The 12,798-nt window shown below is 35.8% G+C and overlaps 1 protein-coding gene and 1 long non-coding RNA gene across 6 annotated transcripts in view; one reads left to right on the forward strand and one right to left on the reverse strand.

Annotated features, from left to right (window-relative positions):
• LOC139099995 (uncharacterized) overlaps nucleotides 1–10,677 on the reverse strand; it is a 42,904-nt gene extending 32,227 nt beyond the window's left edge. For 2 of the 5 annotated variants that reach the window (XM_070652587.1, XM_070652580.1), the window contains exon 1: nucleotides 10,336–10,677. In XM_070652587.1, coding sequence (XP_070508688.1) covers nucleotides 10,336–10,404 — 69 coding nt within the window. In that variant the 5' untranslated portion in view covers nucleotides 10,405–10,677. Of the gene's footprint in view, nucleotides 1–2,338; nucleotides 2,671–8,956; nucleotides 9,164–10,335 lie in introns of those variants that run through there. The other 3 variants (XM_070652601.1, XM_070652593.1, XM_070652573.1) reach the window with 2 other exon arrangements.
• Nucleotides 9,400–12,233, forward strand: LOC139100028 (uncharacterized). The gene is made up of 2 exons (XR_011545393.1): nucleotides 9,400–11,423; nucleotides 12,202–12,233. It is a non-coding gene; the product is annotated as an uncharacterized lncRNA (long non-coding RNA).
• The last annotated feature ends 565 nt before the right edge of the window (nucleotides 12,234–12,798 follow it).

Genomic DNA, 12,798 nt, shown 5'->3' on the forward strand with positions numbered 1-12,798 from the left:
ATAAGAGTCCTTGTCACGGTGACTTATGTATCGTAGTCACGGTGAGTATAGTCAAGAGTCATAGCCACAATAACATATGTGTCATCGTCACAGTGACATAAAAGTCTTGGTCACGGTGACATACGAGTCATTGTCTCGTGACATAGGAATCCTAACAAATCTTGAGCACACTCATGTGACACCGTGACAAAGCCACAGTTCTAATCAAGTTCTATCAGTCATCTTCATTGTCTATTAGAGAACATACCAGAATATCCAGAAAATAGAAGCTTCTCTTAATATGACAATTCTAGAAAACAGTCATCAATGCCATCCTAGCCACACCACACTATTGACACATTCCATCACACAAAGAATCATCTAATTAATTCATAATAAGGACACCGTTATGATGACATAAGTGTTAATCGAATGAAGCTATCATCTTTTAATCGTAACAACGTCCGCAAGATGCAATTAAATAACCCTTTGTATCGATGTGTCATGAAGATTGATTCATCTCAGGTTAATATCCTGAAGAACTAGTTTTGTGGAGAGATGATTGTAGATATGAAGCCGTGTGACACATGTTAGTCATCAGAGGAGAGTGGTATGGCGACTTGCTTGTGACAGAGTCAACAGAGGAGACTGACATGAAGACTTGCTTGTGACAGAGTGTCTTAGAGACGCTGTGGATGGGAGATTGATATAGAATGCAGTATAATCTATTTTATGGTCATGTTAGCAATTGACTATGAGCAAAGTATCAATCCCTGTCCATGACAGTGCTTTAATATCGAAATATTGGGACATGTCGCAGTGTGCCACTTGAAACTGACGAAACAGCACAGTTGGACACCCTATCACTAACATAACCATGAACCAATTAAGAAACAATCCACAAAGTCGACAAATTATCTCCCATAGATCACATAATGAGACATGCATGACAATTGCTTAACAGAAAAATCCATTCGCAATCCCTGCTAAATACGTTACAGTTGCGTTATATCATTATCAAATAAGTGTACCGAAATGCTAATCTGTCACTGTCAGTATGTCGTTTAGCTATGTGCCCCAAATTTTTTAGCGAAAATTTGCTTCTTACTCCTCACCTTACATTCCGTGTCTACATGTGTTAGGTGAGGTGCAATCGTATCTATATAGTCTATATATTATTGCATTTGACAAGCAACGTGAAAGAGACAAAGATGGAATTTATATAGCGTGCATGAAAGAGAGGTAATTATTATTATTTGGCTAGCATTCAAGAGATGCTTCGAGTATGTAATTCCTTCATATTATAAATAAAAAATTTTGCTCCTCTATTTTTTAAAACTGCTAAATTTATCCAAATGTGAAAATATTAAAAAAATATATTTCTTTTTTGAGATAAAAATAGATTTTTTTTTGATGAGAGACACAAAAAAAGAAATAAAAAAAAAATAACAACAACAACGGAACAGTCGTCATCAAAAAAAGTTTGTTGTTGTGAACCTGAACTGAGTCAGAATGACTATCGGTGGAATTGGTTAGGTATGTTTTTACGCACATAAATAATCTAAATATATCTGAGGCAGTGTTGTTCAACCTTTTTTGTGTCATGGCACAGCTTTGTGATAAACTGATGTACAATGATACACTAGGATGCCATTACACACTAGAGTGGCATGACATATTTGTGTTCTATGTCACACTGAAGAGGCACGAAACACTTTTCGGCAATATCATGCTAGTGTGCTATATGACATTGATGTATCATGACACTGGTGTACCACGACACACTGATGTCCCAAGATGCACTGATGCGCCTAGACACACTGGTGTGCCACAACAGAGTGATGTGCCGCAACATACTGGTGTGCCATGACACCCTGGTAAGCTACGACACAGTGTTGTGCTACAACATACTTTTGTGCTATGACACACTGGTACACCAAGAGACACTGATGTACAATGAAACATTGATGTTGCATGTAACAGTGATGTGCTATACCACACTGATGTGCCGCTACACACAGTTTGAACAACACTGATCAAACAGAGATTTTATAGACGTAGGAAGACAAATATAGACACATAATACGTGAGAAAAATAGGTAAAATGGAATATAATCTGAAAATTTGATGTGTATGTTAATTAAATCGTATCAGTCACTGACAAAAGATAACAAAACGATGATGGACAAATATAGAAATAAAGTAAGTAAGAAAAATTGAAATTTAAAACCTTTGTCATGATGACTTTAGCTGTTGGGGCACGATTGCCATTTTTTGATTTATAGATTATAATTGTCGTTTGAGGCTTTTCATTCTTTTTACATTCAATTGTCTGTACGGATATATGTGGTAATCCTACATCAGTTAATTTAATTCCATGTGCTGAACTCTCATCTTCAATTATTTTCATATTGCTAAATAAATCAGCTGGTGTATTTGAGTCGCTGTTACTATTGCTATTGCTATTGCTATTGACAATTGGCGGAGGTGGTGATTTTAGAGGTCCTTTTCCATTCATTTCTCTGTTTAGTGGATCGATAACCTTGACAATTTTTTTCGGTACACCATTCTGCTGTTCAACTTTTGATGGACAGCATAAATTAGCGATGCCATTGGTGCAATTATTTGTCTGACTTTTCATTACTGTTGTCATTTTTTTCTGCTAATTCAAAAAATCTCTCTTCAGACTAGCTTTAAAATATTTTTAAACGTTAATTAAGCAATTTCCGGCTTCTTCCTTTGGACTACATTGCAAAAAGTTGATGAAAAACAATTTTTTGTGTGTTCATAAAATATTTTAGACATTGGATGAAAGGATAATTGTGGCTTGAAACTATTCCGACAGGTTTGTTAAATGCTTCCTTTTATGAGCATGTTATAAAGTCTCAATTCTTAAATGTCAGACTCTGTTACTCAACAAAAAAAAACCATGATTCAGAATTTGACAGTTTACCAGACTATTTGCCGTAATTATCTCTCTTCATCATTATTTTTTTCGCGATTCTAGTTAACTGGGGTGTTTAAGAAATGATGTGCCACAACACACTGGTGTCTCACAACACAATGATGTGTCACAACACACTGGAGTGCCATAACACACTGGTGTGCCACAACACACTGGTGTACCACAGCACACTGATGTGCCATAACACACTAATGTGCCACAACACACTAATGTGCCATAACACACTGATGTGCCACAACACACTGATGTGCCGCAACATACTGATGTGCCATAACACGCTGGTGTGACACAACACACTGGTGTCAAGCGACACAACATAGTCGCTAGGATGTTCTGACACAAGTGTCGTGACATAGTGTCATCTACATGCACAACATCATTTACAAACATCCCCATTTACTAGTTTTAATTCAAAAAATTTAATTTTAATTGTTTTATAACAAAGTATTGTCTTGCAAAACAGCGACTACATACAGTGCCAACAACTATGCCATTAAAAAATGATTAGAACTAGAATTTAATTCTTGTAATTTTTTCCGCTGTTTGGATCATATCAAGCAATTACAGCCATGCCAAGATAATTAATCTCAAATGATTGATTTGAGATCTTAAATGCGATTGAAATAACTAGTTTGAATGCCAAAAAAGCAGTTCGTATGGGTGTGATAATTATCATCTTGTTCGGTCTAAAATATAATCATGTTTTATAAATTATCATACGATTGAATTAATCACAGCATAAGGTTTTTGTCTAAAATATACAGTCAGTCGATTTGTTTAAGGTTGCCAAAAAAGTATCAACTGTCTTATAAATTGCTGTATATCATGCTCCTATGCAATTATCACGCGAAATGTATCTTTATTTGAATAAAGGAACAGCTTAGAGCAGGAGTGGGCAACCTGTGTGTTGCGCCATGTTGCGGCACATTCATGTCGCACAAAGAAAATCTTTGTAGCACATGGAACATCCGTGTCGCATATGGAACATCCATGTCGCATATGGCACATAAATGTCGCATGTCGAACAGCCATGTCACATGTCGCACAGCCATATCACAAGTGGCATATCCATGTTAAACGTTGCACATCGGTTCAGCACATGACCCATCATGAACCATACATCATATACGGTTTTAATCGAGCCATTCCATCAAAATGTGTCGCAACACAAAAAAGGTTGCCCACCACTGTCTCAGAGACACCTTGAAGACACGACAGACCTTGACGCTTCCAGGAATACCTTCGTTATGTGAAAATTTTAAAATTCTTAAATGCTGGTTTATTAATTGACAGGTTTTGTGCATATTTTCCACATACATGCACCTCGGAATGATCGTCAGACTGTCTAAATGCTATGACTATACTCTTAACAGACATAAACACCGTCTTGATTGCGCAGGAAATTAGAGAATTTTTGTGCAAAATATAATTTTTTTGGCAACTTTTATAAACATTTAGTGCAGTTAATTTTAATGATGTAGTAAAGATCTGTTTTTGAAGTGTTTCTATTGTCGTCAATTGGCATGAATTTGTGCTTGGCCTTTTCAGGGTTGTGAAATTTTTGGTTGTTTGTAGATTTTACTAGAAAGTTTGTCTGTGATTTTCTTAGACAGAGATGTAGTTGGGGGGGTTTATTGCGATGTTTAGGGGATGTAGTTGATTCAACTTAAATCTGGCATCGTACCGGTGTGGCTTCGCCAAATTTGGGTTAATTCTTGCACAATTTTGGATTACCGCTGTCGGGTTTTATATTGTTCAATGTTGGCTGGACTTTGCCAGATTTTGATTAAAATCCGGCAAGATTGCGGCGTGACATTGCCAGATTCGGTTTAAATCCGACATCATGCTGATGTGGCTCTGCATCAAGTCGAAGTCACAGCCAGCAAAGTGCCAGATTTTTGGATCGATCAACCAACTATGTGCTATTCTTAAGCCCAATCTACCAAATTACCCAAACTCTCAACAAATGCCTTCTGTTCAGGAACTACTCCTTAAAAGGCAACAAACTTTATACTTGCATCAAACCACACACAAACCAATATTTTACCAATCATAAAGACAATTTATCCTGCTTTAGAGTGGTTCAAATTTCAAATTTTAAACCCCAAGCTTCTTAAGAATTAATTCTCATTCATTCTGCTGCCTTTTTTCAAATGAAACCAGCACGAACTTTCGTATAATAATGATCAAGAATTATTATTTAACATCAAATCGTGTTAAATCATATATGGCAATAGCAATTTATTTTACTTAAATTCACATAAACTAATGGCATCGTCGAATCGTTGACCTTATCACACTTATGTGCACGGCTTCGATAACGGAAGTGAGGAATAATTGAAAATTACTGGACGATCAATCAATTTGAATTAGTGAATTCAATGAATAGTCGTGACTTATATCATAAAGCATGTCCTGATGACGATTCAAAATATCTGGAGATGTTCCAAATGAGGAATAAAGTCAAGTGGATGATTCTTATTGAACTTTGCCATTTACTTAAGTAGATTTGATGTAAATTGCTGTGTTAATCCAAGGACATGATGTCTCATTGCAGATTGAGTAATTGTTATGATAATAAGCATGGGGTAGGATATACTTGAATTGACAGAGCATTTAATCCTAAATTATTGTGTCGACACGAGATTGTGCAGAGATAAATTTCATTGAAAATTAAAGTTCAAAATGACTTTTTGTTGTTGTTGAGGATTGGCTGTTAAAGCCTACGATTTATGTCACAAGTGGTGCATTGTCGTTAAATTGGGCAATTTTGAGTTATTATTGGATAGTTTTGTAAACAGATGATCATAGAATTGGCTTAATGGGGTAAGATAGCGATCAGTTTGGTTATTTAGTACTCATGATTGCTCTGGATAGTGGATTACAGCATCTGAAGTTGAGAAAATGTCAAGTTTATTGCTTCTTGTAGGAACAGAAGTATGAATACACATCTGGCGATTAAGTCATGTGCTGTAATATGTTCGTTGTATAATAAACTTAAAGACTATCTGGATTATCTCATCCTAAGGGTGACAGCCCCACCGTTAGACTTGGTAAGGTTATCAACTGACCATATTCGAATTCAATTTGTTCGAAAGGACTTATATAAGGTAAATAAGTACTTAAAATCGATTACCATCGATAGATCCAGCTTGAGATGTAAACTAAGGGAGGCCATGGATCACAATTGATCTGTACGTAAGTAAGTAAATACTCAGAATAGGAGTGAATTTCCATGGAAAACACTAAATCAGCTGTGGTGCATGGTAAATAAATTCTTGAGTACAGCACTTTATGGTTATTGTGGTTACAGAGCAGAATGGAATCTGTGTTGTCGAGCCATATATAGACGAGTCTGCCAGAGAGAGAGAGAGTAAGGCGTATGTGGCTGAGTGGTTAGCCAACAGACTGGACATCTGTACCCCACTCTTTAGTGATTACGTGGGTTCGATTCCCACCAGAAATCGATCTAGCAATCATTATATGGCATGTTGTCGATATGAAAAGGATTCGAACAGTTGTCACGACATTACAGTAAGAAAATTTGATAATGCTAGTCCAATAGTCAAGAGGTGACAATCATTGATAAACCTTCAAAGAATTATGTCTGATTCCTATATTCCTATCAGAGTGAGCTTTCTCAGTCATTAAATTAGAACAAATCCAAAGCTCTTTAACCTAGCTCTATTGTCTAGCTTTATAATCCAGCATTATCAATCCTATGCATCCCTAAAACAATCCCTTCAATCAACAAACAAATCATCTCACTTAGTTTCAATTTTACCCCCCGCGCTCAAATCTTCATCTAAATCACTCAACTCTCAACAGTCAACACAATTTGCCAATTTAGTGAATCTAATTAGCTATAAAATTGCTTTTATTTCACTGCCAAAAAAAAAAAACTGAACTAATTTTTCGTTAAAGTCTTCATATCTAATGCTAATTTAATATTGACACCTTGTTAGTCGTGTATGCAAATTTTTTTTGAATTTTTAACTGCCAAACAGGTGGTTTGGTGGTGCAATTTGAATATTTTATTAATGCATTATCTAAAAATTATTGTATTTTTATGAACACACTCAAAAAAAGTTTTGTCATCGCCTCCACAAATAGGTCCAAATGGAAGAATTAGAGATAAACAGCATAAGAAAATTTGAAATTATAAATCAAATGTTTATGAAAAATTTTCTGTTTATTATTTTTTTTTCATGTGAGAGAAAATTGCGCGTCCCTGAAATACACTTATACAGTATTCGCTCTTATTTCTTTTTCCGACACAAGATTTTTAAGAAGAAAAAATAAATATATATAAAAATATTTTGATTCTCAGTTAGAGGTCACATCACACAAAATCTTCTTCAATTCTAATACAATTGCTCATTTAAACTATCACATCTGATCGTCGAATTGTTAGTGTTTTTTTTTTTTGTAATTGATATCACAGACAATTTTCACCTTCTTCTTGTTATTATTACTATTGATCTTCTTCAATGCACAAAGATCTTTCAACAACACAATTCACTAAATATCTCGCAATTTGATATAAGAAAATGTATTTTTTACGTATTTTAACCCGAGTGACTATTGTGAGGCACTGGCGATGAGATGGATCTCTAAGAGACAAATAGATTGCTTCTGGGTACTTTAGTAATACTGAAGTACCAAGAAAGCATGCTCTTATTCTGTCTTAGGATACCATCTCGTTCCCACAAACCCATAAGCTGGTTAATCAAAGCATTATCCGGCAATACATCGTCGTGACTTTATAATGACGTCAGAACAGCACAGGTATGTTATCTTGCTGACGACAAAACGTGAAATATGCATGTGGGTGTCATCATGTCATCTTGAAGGCTGCTTTTGATTTATTTTGAGGTCAAAGTGAAATTTACGATAAAAATTCTGTCCCGAGCACACTATAACTTGACTATTGACTTGCCTTTAACTGTTAATAAAGCAGTTTTGTTTACTCGAGTCTTCTGCAGATCTTGCAGATCTTCTTCGAAATCTTCTCAAACCAAGAACCACAGAGTGGAATAAACTGCGATTAGTGGACTTTATATCTAGCTATAATCTAAATCTTTTCGTGGAATCTGCCATGTAATTTCAAGTTTATATTCTAATATATGGTCAAATAATTGAAGTCTGGTCCATCTGGGGTTGTGACACACTAGTTTAGTGCTATCCAAACTGTGTGTCATGTGCACACTATTGAAGTGTTGTTCTAACTGTGTGCTACGACATACTTTTGGAATGTTGTCCAAACTGTGTGCCAGGATACACTATTGCTGTGTTGTCCATTATATGTGACACAACACACTATTGCAACGTTTTCATACTTTGTGATATATGACAATAGCGACATGCAACGTAAGATAACGGTCGTGGATATTCACCAAGGTGTGTCATGACACAAAGAAGTTTGAACAACACTTCACTAGTGTGTCACGTCTGACTTTTTAAGACACATTCTATTTAAACTGAATCAATGATTTAGTAATGTGTTGTTCAAGGTTTTGAATGCCACGACACACATTGCAAGTCACACACTAGTGTCCCGTGTCACACTGTTTGGACAACATTGCACTAATGTGTCACGTCTGACACAAAAAGACACTCTAAATTTGTATTAAATCAATGTTTTAGCACAACACTGCAGTGCAAACTTTCTGTGCCACAGCACAATCTGAAGCATCACACGACATAGCGTTTTCTAAAATTTGCCGCGGCACACAGTTTGCTCGCAACTGTTTTAGTGTGCAGAACTTATAATAGTTTGACAACATCATAGAAATTTCCCAATAAATAGACTTAGAAGACCCCCCAAAATCCACCGTGTCACTCGGGTAAGAATACGCAAAATAAAAATCATTCACTTTTCTCTCCAATGATCCTCACACTGACTTTTTTATCTTCTCACAAAAGTCAAATATTGCATGGAACAAAAAGAAGGCAAAATTGAGAAGTTTTTTCACGTTATCACACTGAATTTTTCTAGCAACTTCTTCTTACTTCTTTATTGAATCACAAATTTGCTTATATTTTGTCGAGAAAAACTTCAATTGCCTCTTGAATAAGCAAACAAAATCAAAAATTCTCGTACTTTTTTGTGAAAAACTTTAAATTTTTTTTATTTTCTTATTTTTATTTTTTTTTTCGAACAACGAACGTGAATGAGGCTGAGGACTATTGACTGTTTCAGCTGTGACTAAAACGATATCTTCGCAAAATATCGTCCAAGAGAAAAGAAAAATACACAGAAGTGAAAAATCTTTTTTAGAACTCTCGCGGAAAAATGTTCACTAAAAAGTCGAGTGAGCATCTTAATTATATTTTTATTTTCTTTTTTTTTCTTTCCTCATCATCATCATCATCATCATCTTCGTTGATCATTAGTTTCGTTTCATTTTGGTGTAGAGTATAGGGATCAAAAAATAAAATTGAGTAAGCAGTGATGTTTTGCATGTGCTGTTGTAAGCATGACGTTCCTCTCTTCGTGAATTTTTGGATTATTTTTTAAGTCTTAAACTTTTTAAATTTTTGTCACTTGTGTGACTACTTGTGAAAGTGAAGATCTTCGTGTTGTCCAAACTATTTTTTGTGGCATTACACCCTGCATGGCACCCCTTGGTGGCAAGCCACGCGTCTTGCAGGATTAAAACCACACACAACATGTCATTCTATACATTTTGAAGTGAAATTGGTGGCACCCTAGTGTGTCATGGCACAAAAAAAGCTTGGACAGCAACAGGATCTACAGTGTTATCGAAATTGAGTGCCGCAATACACTATTGTGCCACACAGTTTGGACAACACTAAAGATTGTCGTGTTGTCCAAAGATTCTGTTTCATGACATCCCTGCTACCGAAGAGAAGGAGGCAACACAATAAAGTTGACGTTTTAGCCTGAAACAGAAATCTGTTCAACAACTCTATTAACACACTGCGATTCACAGTGGATCAATAGGAACTAATCATCATCAGTCTTATTGATAAACCACGACTAGAACTGTCCACGGCAATTTGAACTAAAACTGCGTTTTATGACAATTTCTAACACTATTGTGACGCGACATACAATTTGGACAACACTGTAGATCAGTGGTTGGTAACCCTTGTGCCATGACACACTAGTATACAATCAATGGTATTTGGAAATGCCGTATGCTAAGCAAAAAATAAAAGATTGGCCACCACTGGTATAGATCCTCGTATTGTCCATGCTTTTTGTGGCACGGCCCTCTGCACGACACACTGTGGTGATTACCCACGACTAAAACAACGCAAGACATGCTATTCATGCCATATTGACTGCGACACACAATTTGGACAACACTGCTATAGATCCTCATATTTTAGATCACAAAAAATACAAAACATATTCAATTTACCGTAACAACTTTCGACACTTGATGGACCTGGACTTGCTCTGCTGACGACTTATTTGAATATTTTATCATATCAACTTAATTTAATCACACTACAATGTACACTACTTAAAAGAGAAACTGCATCATGTTTCATTATTAAATGTCAACAAAATTTTATCACTGCATGTGTTTGGATGCAGCCAAATATTTTTCATGTGCATGTTTTGATGGATGGTTGAGTTTATTTGTCACTTTGTCGGTATTGAGGTAGTTTTTGGGAGTCTGATTGGGACACAATGGATTGTTATCACTACGGAACTGAGACTGTATCACGCTTAGTACCACGTGGTGGACAATTGATGGATTTGGACTTATAGCAGTCAGCACATAGTTTTTATGGAAGATTCATAGCTTTTCGAGTCAATTAAACTTCATTTTAATGGAAATTTGTCACTTATTTACTGAATCACACACATTATGCTGTCAATTCATCTTCCACTTCAAAATCACTCAGAGATTTAATCTCAAAAATCCCGTTCCTCTCCCCACAACTCTTATCTCACTGCAAAAGCCTTGATTATCTCAGCTATTTCAATTAATATAAAAATCCACACGAGAATCCGACACTTATTGTCAAAACAGGTGGCAAAAATATTCCCGATCATAAATATCCAACAATGTTTATAAAACATTAATTAACTTCATTTGACGCAAAAAGTCAACACCCACACCTTAAACGTCACAGACAATTCCTGCACTTTCTACTGCCGCGCACAAACAATGCGAATCTCATCACTCAGAATCAAATAAACTAATGACAGATAGAGAAAATCTCATAATACGCAATAATAATCTCAAATCGGGTGATACACTTAGTGTGGATGGAGGTCAATCGTGAGTGACGTCTAGCATTGAATTGGGGAATTTTTTTAAAGGCTCGACTTAAATGGATTTTTTGATAAGGAAGAACAGACAGAATTCCCAGAGAGTTATGTAACAGTTACTGATTAAGACAGTATAAAATTGAGAAATTAAGACTAAGACGTAAGGAAGCACAGCTTCATATGAACATGGAGTGTTGGAGTGGATTTAAAATTGTCAAAATTTAGGTGGGTTTTGCAATTTTTGTCTGAAAAAATCAAAGAAAATTGAAGACTTTTGAAGAAATAGGGGATATTTCGAACCCATACCCCTAACTCACTGTACTTACAACCTTGATTCTGGACTGCATCCCACATGACCCTAACGACCCCTCATTCTCTCTCTCCTTGCGCTTACAATCTTAATTCCCTAATGCACCTCACATAGCCTGACACATTCATTGTGATTGCATTTACAACCCTGATTCCTCAATCTGGCTTACATGACCCGAACGACCAAACAATCCCTCGTCACTGCATTTACCAACTCTAATTCCTCAATCCATCCCATATGACCCAAACGACCGACCCATCCCCCTTACTGCACTTACAAATTTGATTCCAGAATACATTCTACTGAACCTGAACGACCGATCCATCCTTCTAACTTCATTTACAATCCTGATTTCTAAGCCCATCCCTCATGGTCCGAATGACTAACTCTTCCCCCCTCAGGACACTTACAACCTTGATTCCTGGATCCATCATTTTTGACGAGAATGTCCAGCCCTTCCCCCCTCAGTACACTTACAGACTTTTTCATGAATCCAACTCCTTCTCCACGGCCGACCTCTTCAACCTCGCTGCACTTAAAACCTTGATTCCTGAATCTATACCTAAACTCCCGAACGCATCCCACATAACCCTAACATGATGATAATCACATTGTTTACACATTACTCAATACATATAATTCTATTATTATTGTGACTTTCCAACTTGTACAAAATAATCTTCATATAAACAGCATCATCAAGTTGCTCATTAAATGTAACAGAACTGAACAACAGCAAAGTCATCGACGATTACATATACATAAAAATATATTTATGGTGACTCTTCTTATTTACATATGTACTTTATCTACACTCACAATTGGATCTGCATGTATAAGACAAATTTTCTGATCTCATCATTAGACATGACTTTTTTTTTGTGTGTTTTTTTGAGAGCAATGAGCACAAAAGTCATTCAAGAGGAAGAAATAAAAAAAAAGTTTTTTTTTCAGAGAGAATTTTTCTAAAAATAAATTTTTCATCTTGATCGTCTCTATAAATGCGTTGAATGAGTTGTACGAAAAAATATTTCATCAATGATTAAAAAAAAGTATTTTTTTTTTGTGTTGTAATGACGCATGACATACGTGGTCATTAGTTATAATTTAGTCAAAATAGTCATTGATATGAATATTTTTTGTGGGGATTTAAAGGGACAAATGAATTTTTGGGTATTTCCTTAGTGTGCATTTAAGGATTTTGGATTGTGGCTGTTTACTTGTTTTCTTGTGAAATGTGATATCTTGTCCCTCTGCCTTAACAGGTAATGGGCATCGTCTGTCCTGTCC

Source organism: Chironomus tepperi, unplaced genomic scaffold (genome assembly GCF_022539635.2).
Source record: "Chironomus tepperi strain 1889 unplaced genomic scaffold, CSIRO-AGI_Ctep_v1 contig_8, whole genome shotgun sequence".
NCBI classification, from domain to species: domain Eukaryota; kingdom Metazoa; phylum Arthropoda; class Insecta; order Diptera; family Chironomidae; genus Chironomus; species Chironomus tepperi.